The 21,405-nt window shown below is 42.3% G+C and overlaps 1 protein-coding gene across 2 annotated transcripts in view; it reads right to left on the bottom strand.

The window, feature by feature from the left end:
- Positions 1-1,549: 1,549 nt before the first annotated feature.
- LOC106609028 (N-alpha-acetyltransferase 40) overlaps positions 1,550-21,405 on the bottom strand; it is a 54,750-nt gene continuing 34,894 nt past the window's right edge. For both annotated transcript variants that reach the window (XM_045721873.2, XM_014207362.3), the window contains exons 3-8: positions 12,775-12,827; positions 12,539-12,634; positions 10,880-11,038; positions 9,550-9,633; positions 4,776-4,853; positions 1,550-4,568 (exon numbers count right to left, since the gene is read on the bottom strand). In XM_045721873.2, the coding sequence (XP_045577829.1) occupies positions 4,421-4,568; positions 4,776-4,853; positions 9,550-9,633; positions 10,880-11,038; positions 12,539-12,634; positions 12,775-12,827 (618 nt within the window). In that variant the 3' untranslated portion in view covers positions 1,550-4,420. The remainder of the gene's footprint in view (positions 4,569-4,775; positions 4,854-9,549; positions 9,634-10,879; positions 11,039-12,538; positions 12,635-12,774; positions 12,828-21,405) is intronic.

A 21,405-nucleotide genomic window follows, 5' to 3' on the forward strand; every position in this document is an offset into this window, starting at 1 on the left:
ATGACTGACAAAACATCCCAACCGCACTACTTTTGGCTAGGGCACATAATGCTCTGGTCAAAGGTAGGGCATTATATAGGGAACAGGGTGGCACTTGGGACGTACAGTTGTGGAAAAAGGTTTTGAGAATGACACAAATATTAATTTTCACAAGTCTGCTGCCTCAGTTTGTATGATGGCAATTTGCATATACTCCAGAATGTTATGCAGAGTGATCAGATGAATTGCAATTAATTGCAAAGTCCCTCTTTGCCATGCAAATGAACTGAATCCCCCAAAAACATTTCAGCCCTGTCACAAAAGGACCAGCTGACATGTCAGTGATTCTCTCGTTAACACAGGTGTGAGTGTTGACAAGGACAAGGCTGGAGATCACTCTGTCATGCTGATTGAGTTCGAATAACAGACTGGAAGCTTCAAAAGGAGGGTGGTGCTTGGAATCATTGATCTTCCTCTGTCAACAACGGTTACATGCAAGGAAACATGTGCCGTCATCATTGCTTTGCACAAAAGAAGCTTCACAGGCAAGGATAGTCCTGCTAGTAAGATTGCACCTAAATCAACCATTTATCGGATAATCAAGAACTTCAAGGAGAGCGGTTCAATTGTTGTGAAGAAGGCTTCAGGGCGCCCAAGAAAGTCCAGCAAGCGCCAGCACCGTCTCCTAAAGTTGATTCAGCTGCGGGATCGGGGCACCACCAGTACAGAGCTTGCTCAGGAATGGCAGCAGGCAGAGTGCATCTGCATGCACAGTGAGGCGAAGACTTTTGGAGGATGGCCTGGTGTCAAGAAGGGCAGCAAAGAAGCCACTTCTCTCCAGGAAGACAAGGTGAGCGCTACCATCAGTCCTGTGTCATGCCAACAGTAAAGCATCCTGAGACCATTCATTTGTGGGGTTGCTTATCAGCCAAGGGAGTGGGCTCACTCACAATTTTGCCTAAGAACACAGCCATGAATAAAGAATGGTACCAACACATCCTCCGAAAGCAACTTCTCCCAACCATCCAGGAACAGTTTGGTGACGGACAATGCTTTTTCCAGCATGATAGAGCACCTTGCCATAAGGCAAAAGTGATAACTAAGTGGCTCGGGAACAAAACATCGATATTTTGGGACCATGGCCAGGAAACTCCCCAGACCTTAATCCCATTGAGAACTTGTGGTCAATCCTCAAGAGGCAGGTGGACAAACAAAAACCCACAAATTCTGACAAACTCCAAGCATTGATTATGCAAGAATGGGCTGCCATCAGTCAGGATGTGGCCCAGAAGTTAATTGACAGCATGCCAGGGCGGATTGCAGAGGTCTTGAAAAAGAAGTGTCAAGACTGCAAATATTGACTCTTTGCATCAACTTCATGTAATTGTCAATTAAAGCCTTTGACACTTATGAAATGCTTGTAATTATACTTCAGTATTCCATAGTAACATCTGACAAAAATATCCAAAGACACTGAGGCAGCAGACTTTGTGAAAATTAATATTTGTGTCATTCTCAAAACTTTTGGCCACGACTGTACATACCTATATTTAAAATACAGACAACTGGATAGAAGTCAAACAAGTTTCCTTTATTTGTAACATACAAATAAAACACTGACAAGGCAGAAATGACAGTCTAGTTTTTTCCCTTTCATCTTTGTCAGTTAATATTCAATCAATCACAAGACAGGACCACTCATTATCAAGCATTGAGTTTACATGTCATTTTTAAACCGAAAACAAGTGTTTTACCTGTAAAAGGCAAATAAAAAACAAATCCAATGAATTTAACAGATTATATACACAGAGAAAGAGAAAAAGAGGCCGAGACAAGGGTAGAGGGATTGACAGAAACACATTTTTAAAAACTAGTTGAACATGAGGACGAGGTGAGGATATTCAACAGGTCTTAATAAAATAATGTGTATGATGTTGATAAAAACAAAAACAAAAATGTAACGTTTCTTCCTTAAACGAAAAGATTTTGAATTGAAACAAAAACCATTCCCCACCACTCCCTACAACACAAACCCAACCAATCCAGGTAGAGGCTACCTATAGACACAGGTCTCCATTTTTACCCACCATGGGTCTGTTTACCAGACAAAAATACTCAATGGGTAATCACAATTAAAATAGTTTTTTATTCCTGGACTAGTTTTAGGCTAATCTGTGTCTGGAAAAGAAGCCCATATTGTTTAAGGGTTAAGGAAATGGGTGATTTGTCTTCTTACCACAAACTATTGGACCGTAACATGCTTGCTAAGAAAAACGAGGAGTGTCAGTTGGGATTTAAACCTGAGACAGATATAGGATATTATCGGGTTGGAAAGTAGAGGGGGGAAAATGAGAGATCGTACATAAAACAGCTCATCATCAGTGCATTCGGAAAGTAGTCAGACCCCTTGACTTTTTCCACATTTTCGAACGTTACAGCCTTATTCTAAAATTGATGAAATAAAAATGTTCCCTCAATCTACACACAATACCCCATAATAATAAAGCGATAACAGGTTTTTAGAAATGTTTGCAAATGTATATAAAAAAACAATACCTTATTTACATAAAAATTCAGATCCTTTGCTATGAGACGCGAAATTGAGCTCAGGTGCATCCTCTTCCCATTAATCATCCTTGAGATGTTTCTACAACTTGATCGGAGTCAACCTGTGGGAAAATCAATTGATTGGACATGATTTGGAAAGGCACACACCTGTCTATTTAAGGTCCCACAGTTGACAGTGCATGTCAGAGCAAAATCCAAGCCATGAGGTCGAAGGAATTGTCCGTAGAGCTCCGAGACAGGATTGTCTGCAGCATTGAAGGTCACCAAGAACCCTAAGCACACAGCCAAGACAACACAATAGTGGCTTCGGGACAAGTCTCTGAATGTCCTTAAGAGGCCCAGCCAGAGCCCGGACTTGAACCAGATCGAACATCTCTAGAGACCTGAAAATAGCTGTGCAGCAACATTCCCCATCCAACCTGACAGATATTGAAAGGATCTGCAGAGAAGAATGGGAGAAACTCCCCAAATACAGGTGTGCCAAGCTTGTAGCATTATACTAAAGACGACTCGACACTGTATTCGCTGACAAAGGTGCTTCAACAAAGTACTGAGTAAAGGTCTGAATACTTATGGAAATGTCTTTTTTTTTTTATACATTAGCAAAAATACTTTGTTTTTTGCTTTGTCATTATGGGATATTGTGTGTATTTAAAAAAATATATATTTTAGAATAAGGCTGTAACCTAATTTTTATTGGGGAAAAAGTCAAGGGGTCTGAATACTTTCCGAATGCACTGTATATACAATGCACAAGTGAAATGTCTTTTTTTGTAAGCCTGGGTGAGATGCCAATCTGTTGAGTTTCTTTCCATTCACTATGTCCCAAATGGCACCCTATTTCCTTTATAGTGCACTACTTTCTACTGCACACTGTTTTTGTGACATGCCATGCAAACTACCGAAGGGTTTCTAAGGGTCCTGGTCGAAAGTAGCACACTATAAAGGGATTGGGGTTCAATTTGAGACCAACACTAACAGTTACAGGGTCAACTGTTAGACTTCTATGGAAACCTCCCAATCTGGCAACCCAGGTCACTACAATACCCTGAAGGTTTCTGTATGTAAACAGAGATGGCAACAAGGCCCACAATGCCGGCAGCAACATAGTGTGCGTCCCAAATGGCACCCTATCCCCTATATATGTAAAGGGAATACGGTGCCATTTCAGGACCTAAATCATCTGGGTGGTGAAATCTATTGAAAATAATCTAGAAAAACAAACGTTTTTGTGACTTGGTTGCCATGCAAACTACTGAAGGGGTTGTTAGGGAGGAGCCAGGGGTCTTAACATGGCAAAGAGTGGGTCTTCCTGACATCCAATTGCATTTTGAAAACTGTAGAAAATAAACTGAAACTGATCAGAGGCTCTGTATATTTCTGTGATGAGAGAGCGAGGGAGAAAAAGAGCGAGGGGGTGCAAAGTATCTACAGAATACCTCATCATACTAAGAGAAATACATTTGTACGGCTCTTGTCCCAACATCCACCCTAGTCTACCATTCAGAATGCTTGGCCAATACACTGCTCTATCCATAATAGTACGCACGTTAGGATTACTGAGATGGAGCCTTGGGACTGTTAAGAAAGCTGTTGAAGAGAAGGAGGGGTGGACAGACGGGGCACAAGCAGATTCCTAACAAAGACTGAAATAGAATGGAAGAGAAAGATGTGTAATATGGAGGGGCGAGGGAAGGGTGCGATACAGGACAGAAAAGAGGGGGTCGGGGGTCTGTCAGTTTTGGGGCTTAAAGGGAGGTGTACGATTGGGGGTTGGGGGGAACGGTAATGACTCATGATTAGGAAAGTGGGAGAGGTTTTAGAGCATGGGACCAGGACGTGGTGAAACAGGAACTGGAAGTGGGCATGTCCCTCAGTGGCAGCAGCCCCCACAGTGCCCCCCTCCCCCATGGCTGTGACCTGAGGCCTCCGCGTGTTTGGTCCGCCGCGACAGGATCTCATAGGTGCAGTCGTCACCGCAGCAACCAGACATACTAGGGGAGGTGTCATCGATCTCAAACCTGGGAGGGGGTGAGGGAGGAGGAGGGAGATATTGAGAGGGTAGTGGGGAGAGAGAGAGACAAGATGCACAGAAAGCAAAAGAGGCAAGAGAGATGGAAGGAGTGGATTGATTAGAGTACTGTGCCAACAGTTATTTCTAAAGAACATAATCATAATAAATGTGTTTGTACATGCTGAAAAGCTGTTGAAAAGCTATGGAGACTCACTGTAAGGCTTCCCTGAAGAACTGGTACGCCCCGTGGTTGTGTTTGAATACTGTTAACATTACCTTCTTCATCTGTGTGCTGGGGTGAGAGAGGTGGGAGAGAGAAAAAGAACGAAAGGGAAAAGATAGAGTGGGAGAAAGAGACCAGAGAGACACAGAAAGAGATTGAAATAGTTTCAGTTTCTATAGGGCTTGGTGGTAGAATAGTTCAGATAGCTTGTTGTTACTAGTGTTGCACGGTATACCGAAACTTCGGTACCGTTTTGATACATGAAAAACGGTTCAGTACAAGAATTTGTGTTACTTTCGGTACTTCTGTCAAATGTGTCTCATGGATCAAGCCTGTCTATTAGCGCAGCCGACCCCTTATTATAGTGTGCAGCGGGCCTGCTCCACTTACTCATTTCCAGCCTGCATTGGGAGTCTGGGATGCATCGTTTTAGCTTTCCACTCATGACGCACAGAAGTTAACACATTTGAATAACGCGACATGGCATGCAGAAATGTTGAAATTAATTACTGTTCGCAAAACAATGTCCATACAGGCTAAAACACTTTACACTGGAAGAAAATACCAGTAGCTTCCAGCTTTGTAGGATAACTTTCCTTGCTAAGTGACAGCTAAAGCTAACATCAATTTGATACCCTAGTACTTAGTTTGTGAAATGAAAACCATAATGCAAAATATGCTGATTTCAAAGCTGATTGCTACCAAAACATTTATTCGGTCTCCCTCTCTCTCAAGTCTCTCCCAAAGATGATCTATTGCCTCAGCGAACTGACTGCCTCTTGAATGATGTCATTACTGGTTAAAGTGATTGCACACATTTTTATAAAAGAAGCTACTTCTCTGCAAATGTTGTTGATCAGTACAATAAAATAAGTCAAATGGAAGGGAAAAAGATTGTCATCTGTAGCCCCATGAAATCAGCCAAAACAATGCATGCACACACTCTTATTGAATATGCATTCACCTGTATTGTGGATAGGCTTAATCTACATTTACCCAGGTTATCAATAGAGATTTACATTTTACATTTTAGTCATTTAGCAGACGCTCTTATCCAGAGCGACTTACAGTAGTGAATGCATACATTTCATGCATTTTTTTATTTGTTATTTTTTTGTACTGATGATTACCATTATGTAGTTAGATTGTTTTACCAAAGTTACATTTATTGTATGACTGATTAATTAATACATACATGGCTGTCTGAACAATTTTTATATAAAAAAATGCAATTGTAATGATACTGAACTCAAAAGATGCCCAACAATTTAACAGAGCAGTAGCTGAGTTTATCTGTCTGAATCAAGTGACTTTGGCTAATATGCCATATGTTTTTGCCATGGTATCGTTTTGGTAGAGTATCATGATGGTACCGAGTATAGTGATACTAAACCTGGTACCGGTATTGAAGTCAAAATTCTGGTATTGTGACAACACTAGTTGCTACTGGTCTTTTCTTTCCAGTGTTTTTGCATTCCGGAGTAGCTTATGAGCCTTCTAGTGTTCCTATTGTGTGGTTATCATAGACATTCAGTGCATAGAAATTCCATCTATGGTTCAGTTCCAACCTGTTGGCAATGAGCTGTACTACTTAGATGAGGAACTGCACTGAACAAAAATATAAACACAACATGTAAGTTGGTCCCATGTTTCATGAGTTCCATACGCACAAAAAGCTTATTTCGCTCAAGTTTTGTGCACACATTTAATTACATCCCTGTTAGTGAGCATTTCTCCACTGCCAAGATAATCCATCAAGCTGACAGGTGTGGCATATCAAGAAGCTGATTAACCTCTATGGGCTAGGTGGGACGCTTGCGTAACAGCCACTGGCAGCCTGTGGCGCGATTTTCAAAACCTTAAAAATCCTATTACTTCAATTTCTCAAACATATGACTATTTTACAGCTATTTAAAGACAAGACTCTCGTTAATCTAACCACACTGTCCGATTTCAAAAAGGCTTTACAACGAAAGCAAAACATTAGATTATGTCAGCAGAGTACCAAGCCAGAAATAATCAGACACCCATTTTTCAAGCCAGCATATAATGTCACCAAAACCCAGAAGACAGCTAAATGCAGCACTCACCTTTGATAATCTTCATCAGATGACAACCCTAGGACATTATGTTATACAATACATGCATGTTTTGTTCAATCAAGTTCATATTTATATCAAAAAACAGCTTTTTACATTAGCATGTGACGTTCAGAACTAGCATACCCCCCGCAAACTTCCGGGGAATTCGCTAACATTTTACTAAATTACTCACGATAAACGTTCACAAAAAGCATAACAATTATTTTAAGAATTATAGATACAGACCTCCTCTATGCACTCGATATGTCCGATTTTAAAATAGCTTTTTGGTGAAAGCACATTTTGCAATATTCTAAGTACATAGCCCAGGCATCACGGGCTCGCTATTTAGACACCCGGCAAGTTTAGCACTCACCATAATCATATTTACTATTATAAAAGTTTGATTACCTTTTGTTGTCTTCGTCAGAATGCACACCCAGGACTGCTACTTCAATAACAAATGTTGGTTTGGTCCAAAATAATCCATCGTTATATCCGAATAGCGGCGTTTTGTTCGTGCGTTCCAGACACTATCCGAAATAGTAAAGAAGTGTCGCGCGCATGGCGCAATTCGTGACAATAAAATTCTAAATATTCCATTACCGTACTTCGAAGCATGTCAACCGCTGTTTAAAATCAATTTTTACGACATTTTTCTCGTAGAAAAGCGATAATATTCCGACAGGGAATCTCCTTTTCGGCAAACAGAGGAAAAAATCCCAAAGGCGGGGGCGGTCGGGGTCACGCGCATAAGCCCAGTGTCCCTTGATCGGCCACTTGAGAAAGGCGATAATGTGTTTCAGCCTGGGGCTGGAATGACGACATTCTGTTTTTTCCCGGGCTCTGAGCGCCTATGGACGACGTGGGAAGTGTCACGTTAGAGCAGAGATCCTTAGTAAATGATAGAGATGGAAAAGAAGTTCAAGAAATGGTCAGACAGGCCACTTCCTGTAAAGGAATCTCTCAGGTTTTGACCTGCCATTTGAGTTCTGTTATACTCACAGACACCATTCAAACAGTTTTAGAAAATTTAGGGTGTTTTCTATCCATATGTAATAAGTATATGCATATTCTAGTTACTGGGTAGGAGTGGTAACCAGATTAAATCGGGTATGTTTTTTATCCAGCCGTGTCAATACTGCCCCCTAGCCCTAACAGGTTAAACAGCATGATCATTACACCAGTGCACCTTGTGCTGGGGACAATGAAATGCCACTCTAAAATGTGCACAATGCCACAGATGTCTCAAGTTTTGAGGGAGCGTACAATTAGCATGCTGACTGCAGGAATGTCCACCAGAGCTGCTGCCAGAGAATAGAATGTTCATTTGTCATTGTCTTTTTAAAAAATGTGGCAGTAGGTCCAACCAGCCTGAGAACCGCAGACCACGTGCATGGCGTCGTTTGAGCGACCTATTTGCTGATGTCAATGTTGTGAAAAGAGTGCCCCACGGTGGCAGTGGGGTTATGGTATGGGCAGGCATAAGCTACGGACAACGAACACAATTGCATTTTATCAATGGAAATGTGAATGCACAGAGATACTGTGACGAGATCCTGAGGTCCATGTTGTGCCATTCATCCGCCGCCATCACCTTATGTTTCAGCATGATAATGCATGGCCCCATGTCGCAAGTATCTGTACACAATTCCTGGAAGCTGAAAATGTCCCAGTTCTTCCATGGCCTGCATACTCACCAACATGCTCTGGATCGACGTGTACAACAGCGTGTTCCAGATCCTGCCAATATCCAGCAACATCGCACAGCCATAGCAAGGAGTGGGACAATATTCCACAGGGCACAATCAACAGCCTGATTAACTATGCAAAGGAGATGTCGCACTACATGAGCCAAATGGTGGTCACACCAGATACTGACTGGTTTTCTGATCCACGGCCCCACTTTCTTTTTAAGGTATCTGTAACCAGATGCATATCTGTAGTCCAAGTCATGTGAAATCCATAGATTAGGGCCTATTGACTATATTTCAATTGACTGATTTCCTTATATGAACTGTAACTCAGTCAAATCTTTGAAATTGTTGCAAGTTGCGTTTATATTTTTCTTCATTATACACACTATATTATACTACACTACTATATGTATATCTATTACTATAACACTATATTATACAGTGTAAAAAACATTAAGCACACCTGCTCTTTCCATGACAGACTGACTTGGTGAAAGCCATGATCCCTTATTAATGTCAGTTGTTAAATCCACTTCAATCAGTGTAGATGAAGGGGAGGACACAGATTAAAAAATATATTTTTAAGCCTTGAGACTATTGAGACATGGATTGTGTATGTGTGCCATTCAGAGGGTGAATGGAAAAGCCAAAAGAATGAAGTGCCTTTGAACGGGGTATGGTAGTAGGTGCCAGGCCCACCAGTTTTTGTCAAGAACTGCAACGCTGCTGGGTTTTTCATGCTCTACAGTTTGTCATGTGTATCAAGAATGGTACACCATCCAAATGATATTCAGCCAAATTGACAACTGTGGGAGACATTGGAGTCAACATTGGCCAGCATCACTGTGGAATGCTTGACACCTTGTAGAGTCCATGCTCCAACTAATTGAGGCTGTTCTGAGGGCAAAAGGGGGGGGGGGTAAAACTCAATATTAAGAAAGTGTTAATGTTTTGTACACTCAGTGTATACTAATATATAATATGTACCTGTTGGCAATGAGCTGTAGTATCTGGATGAGGAACTTGCCCAGTCCTTTCCTCCTTACTCTGCTCTCCAACTGGACCTCATAACTACAAAAAATAACACGCAACAATAATACATCAACATCCAGAAGAACACTAAATGACAATACCATTCAACAACAATCCCTTTCAATAGTAGGGCCACTCAACTGTATTTCCTTGATTCCTCAGTCTCCTTCCTACTCGTCTCCTTCTCAAAGCACATTGGAGCAGAAAATCTGATGTCCCTACCCTAGGATCTTTACATATGGATTTGGAGAAGTAGACGAGGAGGGACGACACGATGAATCAAGATTCACTCTATCAGTTCCATTTTCCATAAAAGGTGACATTGAGGGAGTTCGGTTTAGCTGAACCGCAGTGCACCGTGGTATGGCCCGTGACGTGAACAGGCAAAAGCAGTAAGGGAGCACTCCCTTCTCAAATCGAACAATAATTTGCGCTCGGTCATGTTAGCAAGGCAGTGTAACTGTGTAGGTTCCGTCCCTCTCTTCGCCCCAACCCGGGCTCGAACCAGGGACCCTTGCACACATCAACAACTGACACCCACGAAGCATCGTTACCCATCGCGCCACAAAAGCCGCGGCCCTTGCAACGCAAGGGGAAACCCTACTTCAAGTCTCAGAGCGAGTGACGTCACTGATTGAAATGCTATTAGCGCGCACCACCACTAACTAACTAGCCATTTCACATTGGTTACACTCACCCCCCCTTTGACTACCTCCTTTTCCGCAGCAACCAATGATCCGTGTCAACAGCATCAATGTAATAGTGTAGGTTCCGTCCCTCTCTTCGCCCCAACCTGGGCTCGAACCAGGGACCCTTGCACACATCAACAACTGACACCCACGAAGCATCGTTACCCATCGCGCCACAAAAGCCGCGGCCCTTGCAACGCAAGGGGAAACCCTACTTCAAGTCTCAGAGCGAGTGAAGTCACTGATTGAAATGCTATTAGCGCGCACTACCGCTAACTAACTAGCCATTTCACATCGGTTACAGCAGCATGACGCATCGTTCAGAAACATACATCTCTTTTCTATTAAATATATGTTAGAATTTTCGAACAAATTTTTAATTGGGAAGGCCGATAAAGCGTTTTTATCAAAAGCAATCACGTTTGCATGTGAAAACACAGAACCCCACTCATTACTCCACCTCCTTAACCTACATCACTTTTGTTTGGAGCAACTTCCCATTGGATAAAACGGGTCACCTGGCTCACGGTTCCAAAACTAATGCAATCAATGCTTACCGGGGGCATTAATCGAATCCCCTCCATGATAACCCTTACCAGTATAGCACCTCCTCCCCGCACTCGACGTCGAATCGGAAATGAGAGAAGGCAACGGGGGAGGAGTCTGTGTCTCGGGCCAGGAGATACCACGCCCTCTCGTCATTCATCTCATCCCGCTTTTCTCTCTCCTTCCATCCCCACTCACTCTGCTCATACCTGCAGCCCAGAAGAAGCAGAATACTGTATTGATCCTTACAAGTGGGAAATGTTAAACACACTCACACTAGGGCAGCAAATTTCTGTCAATTTTGCTGCCACCTAACCAACCCCCATTAACCGGTATTAACCATTAACAGTAAAATAACCTGACCAACAGAAAATACTATGCACGGGGTACAAGGAACCGGCATTTCCCAATAAGAGCTTTAAAAACATGTGACAATACCAAGTCTCATATTATTTACTACTTTAATGAAGCAGATAATGTAATACATAATTTTCAAACATTTTCTAAAATGCAATTTGCGAGAAAATACTGGTATAAAAGACGCACCTGATCATGCAAGCGGTTTCATGTCACAACATATTAACATTTCCGTTTGAAACTTATAGGGAAAATCGAAATATGCAACAACTTGGAAGGCCTGTTAATATGACTAGGATTGTGCATTTAGTTTCTGGACAACGAAAAAAAGTTTATATGAAATTCTGAGAAACGTTTTTAGTTGCTAGCTTAGCTATTAGCTGCTGTTCCTCTCCGTTTCTCCCTCTGCTCCCTGCGGCAGCCTGTGTCTGAGTTGCCTAGCAACGAGTCTCCTCTGGCTTTGCTTACGGCTAAGACGGAACCCAAACCGGCTGCGCGCGTGCGCCATCGTGCATAAATTTATTTTGCCCCCCTTACACCAAGCGCGATCACGACACGCAGGTTAAAATATCAAAACAAACTCTGAACCAATTACATTAATTTGGGGACAGGTCGAAAAGCATTAAACATGTATGGCAATTTAGCTAGTACTTGCTAGCTAATTTGTCATATTTAGCTAGCTTGCAAAATAAGTCAAGAGAAGAAAAAGCCTGGAAGGAAGAGAGATGACTAGAAACAATTCGGTTGACTGTTTTATGTGTGGATTAATTGGCGGAGTAGAGGACCTTGTGCATTTCAGGTAAAATAACAATGTTTATATCCCAGGACAAATTAGCTAGCAACAGCAAGCTAGATAAATAGGACAAATTAGCTAGCAAGTGTAAGCTAACTAGCTAAATTGGCAAAAATGTTTAATGCTTTTCGACCTCTCCCCAAATTAATATAATTGGTTCAGAGTTTGTTTTGATATTTTAACCTGCGTGTCGTGATCGCGTTTGGTGTGGGGGGGACAAAATAAATGTATACACGATGGAGCAAGTGCACAGCCGGTTTGGGTGCAGTGTTAGTTGTTGCGGAAATTGACCCACTATTCTGTTTACTTTCTGCATCCATGCCATATTGCTGAGCTACCAGCTACTTTCCTGTACATTACCATTTTCGGCAAAATAATATTTGTGGTCGACTGCCGACACGGTTTTATGACAGCAATTGAAATCCACTAAATTATGCAAATTAACCTATAGACTTGCACTTAACCTTTGACATCCTTAACACACACACACACTCCAATTTGCCATCCCTGCACTCTCCCTCACCTCCCCTTTCTCTCCCCCTCAACCCTCCCTCCTTACAGTGTTTGCATGTTGGTCCTGGTTAGTTCATAGGCCCACTCCACAGAGATAGGGTTGAGGGTGGACACTCTCTTACACTCTATCTGGAGATTCAACCTACAGGCGAGAGAGACAGGGCATGAGTAGTTAGCTATAAATCTCACACAATCAACCAGTCAGCCAGACAGAGCAGATGTTTATCAACCAGCCAGCCACACACACACACACTGGAGAGGCACAGGAGGAGAATCTCTTACCCGTTTCTGTCATACTTTTTAAAGATGGGGAAAGCAGCCAGAGGGTCATCCAGCTGTGAGAGAGAGAAGTGTGTATGAGTTAGTCAGTCGGTCACATGGTCAGGAAAAACTCCTGGCAGTCCAAGGCTCCAGACTGTGACCATTTAGTCGCATTTTGCGACCCTTTGACTTGGCAGTGTGAGTAAAATTGTAATTGATCGTATCGGTGCGAGCCACATACTACATGATCAGGTGGCTATGTAGAAAGTGCAGCTCAAACCAATACGACAAATAAAATGTTAACTTTTTTAGGAGGCTAAAACTAACCTTATGATTCCTGTAATGAAAGTCTGACCTGCGCTGTACAGATTTGGAAGCAACTGTTGTCACTGGTCGGTATAATTTTGATTTCTCAACTCTCAATATTTAGCTATTTGGCAACTATTTTACAATTTAGATATAGCTTTGAGATACGGAGTGCGCATTGGCCATTGCGTATGCATAGGACTCATTGGGTAGTAGGCTACAACTGCTAAGTTTTTTTAGGACAGTGAATTTCCTGTTCGATTAATACATGGCTACAAGCAGTGGGTGTTTTGATTTTCCACTTACACAGGAGGTGAATTAGCCCCAAATAGATTTGCCTTTGATATTATTGCACATAAAGATTAAGGTCAATTCATCTATTGAACGGGGAAAAAAAGCCAGGTTTTAACAGTAAAATGCCCCAAAACTCATGACAATCACTGGATTATGTTGCACATCAAAATATCTTGAATAATGCATTACCGCGTGGACATGTTAAATTAAAACTGATTTATTGAATCCCAGCTCAATACTCTATTACACCCTTTAATAAAGCACTGTGAATTACTAAGTTGATTACTTATTTTTTCTTTTGCGTGATGCCGCAATTGTTTTTGGTGTGGCCAAATCATAGGCTGGAGCCCCCAACTGCAAAAGTTCGTGGCACCAGTGCCACCAGGGAAAAATGTTAGTCTGGAGCCCTGCGGTCATAGGTCACGTTCCAGGCTGACTACATTGGAGACGCATGCCAGATCTGGATCTGTGTTTAAAATATCAGCCAACCACATCATGACATAGCAATCTGATGCAAACTGCGCCTGACAGTCAATGGGTATGTTAACATGTACTCAGATTAATATAATCGTTTGATTAAAATGTTTACATGTTTTGCAAGAAGAACGAATTCCCTCAATCCTGTTTACATGGACAGATCTGAAATAAGGCTACTTGATGAGACTTTGATAAATGTTCTATCATAGCGACCATGTTATTTTTGGGAAGCCTTTTTGATTCTGAGTTTGGACATATGAAGTTTGTATGTGAAAACTATTTCTAAGATGCATACTTTCAGTTTCTCCAAACTCACTTCCCTTGCACAAAAGAGGGAGGCTCGCTCTGCTGGTGCTAGCACATGCTTTGATAGAATAAACAGCTGGAACTACGACATCAACCAAAATCACATGATGCACACTGATGTCGTCATTGGAAACACTTATTGCTAGAGGTCGACCGATTATGATTTTTCAACGCCGATACCGATTATTGGAGGACCAAGAAAGCCGATGCATCAGCCGATTATTTATTTATTTGTAATAATGACAATTACAACAATACTGAATGAACACTTATTTTAACTTAATATAATACATCAATAAAATCAATTTAGCCTCAAATAAATAATGAAACATGTTCAATTTGGTTTAAATAATGCAAAAACAAAGTGTTGGAGAAGAAAGTAAAAGTGCAATATGTGCCATGTAAAAAAGCTAACGTTTAATTTCCTTGCTCAGAACATGAGAACATATGAAAGCTGGTGGTTCCTTTTTATTTTATTTCACCTTTATTTAACCAGGTAGGCAAGTTGAGAACAAGTTCTCATTTACAATTGTGACCTGGCCAAGATAAAGCAAAGCAGTTTGACAACATACAAACACAGAGTTACACATGGAGTAAAACAACATACAATCAATGACACAGTAGACAAAAATAAGACTATATACAATGTGAGCAAATGATGTGAGATAAGGGAGGTAAAGGCAAAAACGGCCATGGTGGCAAAGTAAATAAAGTATAGCAAGTAAAACACTGGAATGGTAGATTTATAATTTGAAGAAAGTTCAAAGTTAAAATATAAATAATATGGTGCAAAGGACCAAAATAATAAATTAAATAAATAAATAAATACAGTAGGGGAAGAGGTAGTAGTTTGGGCTAAATTATAGATGGGCTATGTACAGGTGCAGTGATCTGGGAGCTGCTCCAATAGCTGGTGCTTAAAGCTAGTGAGGGAGATAAGTCTTTCCAGTTTCAGAGATTTTTGTAGTTCGTTCCAGTCATTGGCAGCAGAGAACTGGAAGGAGAGACGACCAAAGGAGGAGTTGGCTTTAGGGGTGACCAGAGAGATATACCTGCTGGAGCGCGTGCTACAGGTGGGTGCTGCTATAGTGACCAGTGAGCGGAGATAAGGGGGGACTTTACCTAGCAGGGTCTTGTAGATGACCTGGAGCCAATGTGTTTGGCGACGATTATGAAGCGAAGGCCAGCCAACGAGAGCGTACAGGTCGCAGTGGTGGGTAGTATATGGGGCTTTGGTGACAAAACGGATGGCACTATGATAGACTGCATCCAGTTTGTTGAGTAGGGTATTGGAGGCTATTTTGTAAATGACGTCGCCGAAGTCGAGGATTGGTAGGATGGTCAGTTTTACAAGGGTATGTTTGGCAGCATGAGTGAAGGATGCTTTGTTGCGAAATAGGAAGCCAATTCTAGATTTAACTTTGGATTGGAGATGATTGATGTGAGTCTGGTTTACAGTCTAACCAGACACCTAGGTATTTGTAGTTGTCCACAAATTCTAAGTCAGAACCGTCCAGAGAAGTGATGCTGGACAGGCGGGCAGGTGCAGGCAGCGATCGGTTGAAGAGCATGCATTTAGATTTACTTGTATTTAGGAGCAGTTGGAGACCACGGAAGGAGAGTTGTATGGCATTGAAGCTCGTCTGGAGGGTTGTTAACACAGTGTCCAAAGAAGGGCCAGAAGTATACAGAATGGTGTCGTCTGCGTAGAGGTGGATCAGAGATTCACCAGCAGCAAGAGCGACATCATTGATGTATACAGAGAAAAGAGTTGACCCAAGAATTGAACCCTGTGGTACCCCCATAGAGACTGCCAGAGGTCCGGACAGCAGGCCCTCCGATTTGACACATTGAACTCTATCAGAGAAGTAGTTGGTGAACCAGGCGACGCAATCGTTTGAGAAACCAAGGTTACTGAGTCTGCCGATGAGGATGTGGTGATTAACAGAGTCAAAAGCTTTGGCCAGGTCAATGAATACGGCAGCACAGTATTGTTTCTTATCGATGGCGGTTACGATGTCGTTTAGGACCTTGAGCGTGGCTGAGGTGCACCCATGACCAGCTCTGAAACCAGATTGCATAGCGGAGAGGGTGCGGTGGGATTCGAAATGGTCGGTAATCTGTTTGTTGACTTGGCTTTCGAAGACCTTAGAAAGGCAGGGTAGGATGGATATAGGTCTGTAGCAATTTGGGTCAAGAGTGTCACCTCCTTTGAAGAGGGGGATGACAGCAGCTGCTTTCCAATCTATGGGAATCTCAGATGACACGAAAGAGAGGTTGAACAGGCTAGTAATAGGGGTTGCAATAATTTCGGCAGATAATTTTAGAAAGAAAGGGTCTAGATTGTCAAGCCCAGCTGATTTGTAGGGGTCCAGATTTTGCAGCTCTTTCAGAACATCAGCTGAATGGATTGGGGGAGGCTTGGGCGAGTAGCTGTGGGGGGTGCAGTGCTGTTGAATGCAGTAGGGGTAGTTAGGTGGAAAGCATGGCCAGCCGTAGATAAATGCTTATTGAAATTCTCAATTATAGTGGGCTTATCAGTGGTGACAGAGTTTCCTATCCTCAGTGCAGTGGGCAGTTGGGAGGAGGTGTTCTTATTCTCCATGGACTTTACAGTGTCCCAGAACTTTTTAGAGTTTGAGTTGCAGGAAGCAAATTTCGGTTTGAAAAAGCTAGCCTTGGCGTTTCTAACTGCCTGTGTGTATTGGTTTCTAACTTCTCTGAAAAGTTGCATATCGCGGGGGCAGTTCGATGCTAACGCAGAACGCCACAGGATATTTTTGTGTTGGTTAAGGGCAGTCAGGTCTGGGGAGAACCAAGGGCTATATCTGTTCCTGGTTCTAAATTTCTTGAAAGGGGCATGCTTATTTAAGATGGTGAGGAAGGCATTTAAAAAAAATAACCAGGCACCCTCTACTGAAGGGATGAGGTCAATATCCTTCCAGGATACCAGGGCCAGGTCGATTAGAAAGGCTTGCTTGTTGAAATGTTTCAGGGAGCGTTTGACAGTGATGAGTGGAGGTCGTTTGACCGCTGAACCATTACGGGTGCAGGCAATGAGGCAGTGATCGCTGAGATCTTGGTTGAAAACAGCAGAGTTGTATTTAGAGGGCATGTTGGTTAGGATGATATCTATGAGGGTGCCAGTGTTTGCGGCTTTGGGGTTGTACCTGGTGGGTTCATTAATAATTTGTGTGAGATTGAGGGCATCAAGCTTGGATTGTAGGATGGCTGGGGTGTTAAGCATGTCCCAGTTTAGGTCACCTAGTAGCACGAGCTCTGAAGATAGATGGGGGCAATCAGTTCACATATGGTGTCCAGAGCACAGCTAGGGGCCGAGGGGGGTCTATAGCAGGCGGCGACGGTGAGAGACTTGTTTTTGGAGAGGTGGATTTTTAAAAGTAGAAGTTCAAATTGTTTGGGTACAGACCTGGATAGCAGGACAGAGCTCTGCAGGCTCTCTCTGCAGTAGATTGCAACAGTAGATCGTTCTATCTTGTCTGAAAACGTTGTAGTTAGGGATGAAGATTTCAGAGTTTTTGGTGGACTTCCTAAGCCAAGATTCAGACACAGCTAGGACATCCGGGTTGGCAGAGTGTGCTAAAGCAGTGAATAAAACAAACTTAAGGAGGAGGCTTCTAATGTTAACATGCATGAAACCAAGGCTATTACGGTTACAGAAGTCATCAAAAGAGAGCGCCTGGGGAGTAGGAGTGGAGCCAGGCACTGCAGGGCCTGGATTCACCTCTACATCCCCAGAGGAGCAGAGAAGAATGAGTATGAGGGTACGGCTAAAAGCTATAAGAATTGGTCGTCTGTGACGTCCAGAATAGAGAGAAAAAGGAGCAGGTTTCTGGGGGCGATAAAATAGCTTCAAGGTATAATGTACAGACAAAGGTATGGTGGGATGTGAATACAGAGGAGGTAAACCTAGGCATTTAGTGATGATGAGAGAGATATTGTCTCTAGAAACATCATTGAAACCAGAAGATGTCATAGCATGTGTGGGTGGAGGAACTGAGAGGTTGGATAAGGTATAATGAGCAGGGCTAGAGGCTCTACAGTGAAATAAGCCAATAAACACTAACCAGAACAGCAATGGACATTGCATATTGACATTGAGGAGAGGCATGCTTAGCCGAGTGATCAAAGGGTCCAGTGAGAGTCTTCAATACTCCCAGGTGAGAAGTTTTAGGTTGTAGTTATTATAGGACTATTTCTCTCTATACGATTTGTATTTCATATACCTTTGACTATTGGATGTTCTTATAGGCACTTTAGTATTGCCAGTATAACAGTATAGCTTCCATCCCTCTCCTCGCTCCTACCTGGCTTGAACCAGGAACACATCGACAACAGCCACCCTCGAAGCAGCGTTACCCATGCAGAGCAAGGGGAACAACTACTCCAAGTCTCAGAGCGAGTGACGTTTGAAACGCTATTAGCGCGCACCCGGCTAACTAGCTAGCCATTTCACATCGGTTACACCAGCCTCATCTTGGGAGTTGATAGGCTTGAAGTCATAAACTGCGCAATGCATTGCGAAGGGCTGCTGGCAAAACGCACGAAAGTGCTGTTTTAAATGAATGCTTACGAGCCTGCTGCTGCCTACCAACGCTCAGTCAGACTGCTCTATCAAATCATAGACTTAATAACATAACACACAGAAATACAAGCCTTAGGTCATTAATATGGTCGAATCCGGAAACTATCATCTCGAAAACAAAACGTTTTTCCTGTCAGTGAAATATGGAACCGTTCCGTATTTTATCTAACGGGTGGCATCCCTAAGTCTAAATATTCCTGTTACATTGCCCAACCTTCAATGTTATGTCATAATTACGTATAATTCTGGCAAATTAGTTCGCAACGAGCCAGGCGGCCCAAACTGTTGCATATACCCTGACTGTGCGTGTAATGAACGCTAGAAAATAAAAAAATAGAAACGCACCATTTTCACATATGTTGGTGTGGTGCTGGAGATGATGAATATGAAGTTAAAAAAATGTTGAAATTTCCCTTTAAAGATGCACTATGCAGATATCGCGGAACAATTTTCTAGTTGCTAAAATTGTAATTGTTTTGTCACAACTGAAATTATGCAAACTAAGTATAGTGTAGATTCATTGTACCATCTAAACCAGTGCATTTGGAAATTATTCAGACCCCTTAACTTTTTCCACATTTTGTTACGTTACAGCCTCATTCTAAAATTGATTAAATAGTTTTTTCCCCTTAATCTACACACAATACCCCATAATGACAAAGCAAAAACAGGTTTTATAAATGTTTGCACAATTATAAAAATAAAAATTGACATATCACATTTACATAAGTATTCAGACCCTTTACTCAGTACTTTTTAGGTACCCTTCCCCAGATCTGTACCACGACACAATCCCGTCTTGGAGCTCTACGGACATTTCCTTCGACCTCGTGGCTTGGTTTTTGCTCTGACATGCACTGTCAACTTTGGGACCTTATATACAGTGCATTCGGAAGGTATTCAGACCCCTTGACTTTTTCCACATTTTGTTACATGACAGCCATATTTTAAAATTGATTAAATATTTAAAAAAATATCAATCTACACAGAATACCCATAATGACAAAGTGAAAACAGGTTTTTTGAAATGTTTTCTAATTTATGAAAAACAGAAATACCTTATTTACATAAGTATTCAGCCCCTTTGTTATAAGACTCGAAATTGATTTGGAAAGGCACACACCTGTGTCTATAAGGTCTCACAGTTGACAGTGCTTGTCATGAGGTCGAAGGAATTGTCCGTAGAGCTCCCAGACAGGATTGTTTCGAGGCACAGATCTGGGGAAGGGTACCAAAACATTTCTGCAGCATTGAAGGTCCCCAAAAACACAGTGGCCGCCATCATTCTTAAATGTTTGGAACCACCAAGACTCTTCCTAGAACTGGTCGCTCGGCCAAATCGAGCAATCAGGGCAGAAGAGCCTTGGTCAGAGAAGTGACCAAGCACCCAATGGCCACTATTACAGAGCTCCAGAGTTCCTCTGTGGAGATGGGAGAATCTTCCAGAAGGACAACTACCGATGTAGCACTACACCAATCAGACCTTTATGGTAGAATGCCCAGACGGAAGCCACTCCTTAGTAAAAGGCATATAACAGCCCGCTTGGAGTTTGCCAAAAGGCACCTGAAGGACTCTGACCATGAGAAACAAGATTCTCTGGTCTGATGAAACCAAGATTGAACAATTTGGCCTGAATGCCAAGCGTCACGTCTGGAGGAAACCAGGCACGGTGGTTGCAGCATCATGCTGTGGGGATGTTTTTCAGCGGCAGGGACTGGGAGACTAGTCAGGATCGAGGGAAAGATGAACGGAGTGGGTACAGAGATCCTTGATGAAAACCTGCTCCAGAGTGCTCAGGACCTCATACTAGGGCGAAGGTTCACATTGCAACATACACATACATACATATATATATATATATATATATACACACACACACACACACATATATATACGTATATACATACATATATATCTATACATACACACACATACACACCACACACACACACACACACACACACACACACACACACACACACACACATATATATATATATATATATACACATATACACACATATATTTATATATACACACATACATACGTACATACGTACATACATACACACATATATATACTGCTCAAAAAAATAAAGGGAACACTTAAACAACATCCTAGATCTGAATGAAAGAAATAATCTTATTAAATACTTTTTTCTTTACATAGTTGAATGTGCTGACAACAAAATCACACAAAAATAATCAATGGAAATCCAATTTATCAACCCATGGAGGTCTGGATTTGGAGTCACACTCAAAATTAAAGTGGAAAACCACACTACAGGCTGATCCAACTTTGATGTAATGTCCTTAAAACAAGTCAAAATGAGGCTCAGTAATGTGTGTGGCCTCCACGTGCCTGTATGACCTCCCTACAACGCCTAGGCATGCTCCTGATGAGGTGGCGGATGGTCTCCTGAGGGATCTCCTCCCAGACCTGGACTAAAGCATCCGCCAAATCCTGGACAGTCTGTGGTGCAACGTGGCATTGGTGGATGGAGCGAGACATGATGTCCCAGATGTGCTCAATTGGATTCAGGTCTGGGGAACGGGCAGGCCAGTCCATAGCATCAATGCCTTCCTCTTGCAGGAACTGCTGACACACTCCAGCCACATGAGGTCTAGCATTGTCTTGCATTAGGAGGAACCCAGGGCCAAC

Source organism: Salmo salar, chromosome 07, assembly GCF_965601325.2.
Source record: "Salmo salar chromosome 07, fSalSal1, whole genome shotgun sequence".
In the NCBI taxonomy this organism is placed as follows: domain Eukaryota; kingdom Metazoa; phylum Chordata; class Actinopteri; order Salmoniformes; family Salmonidae; genus Salmo; species Salmo salar.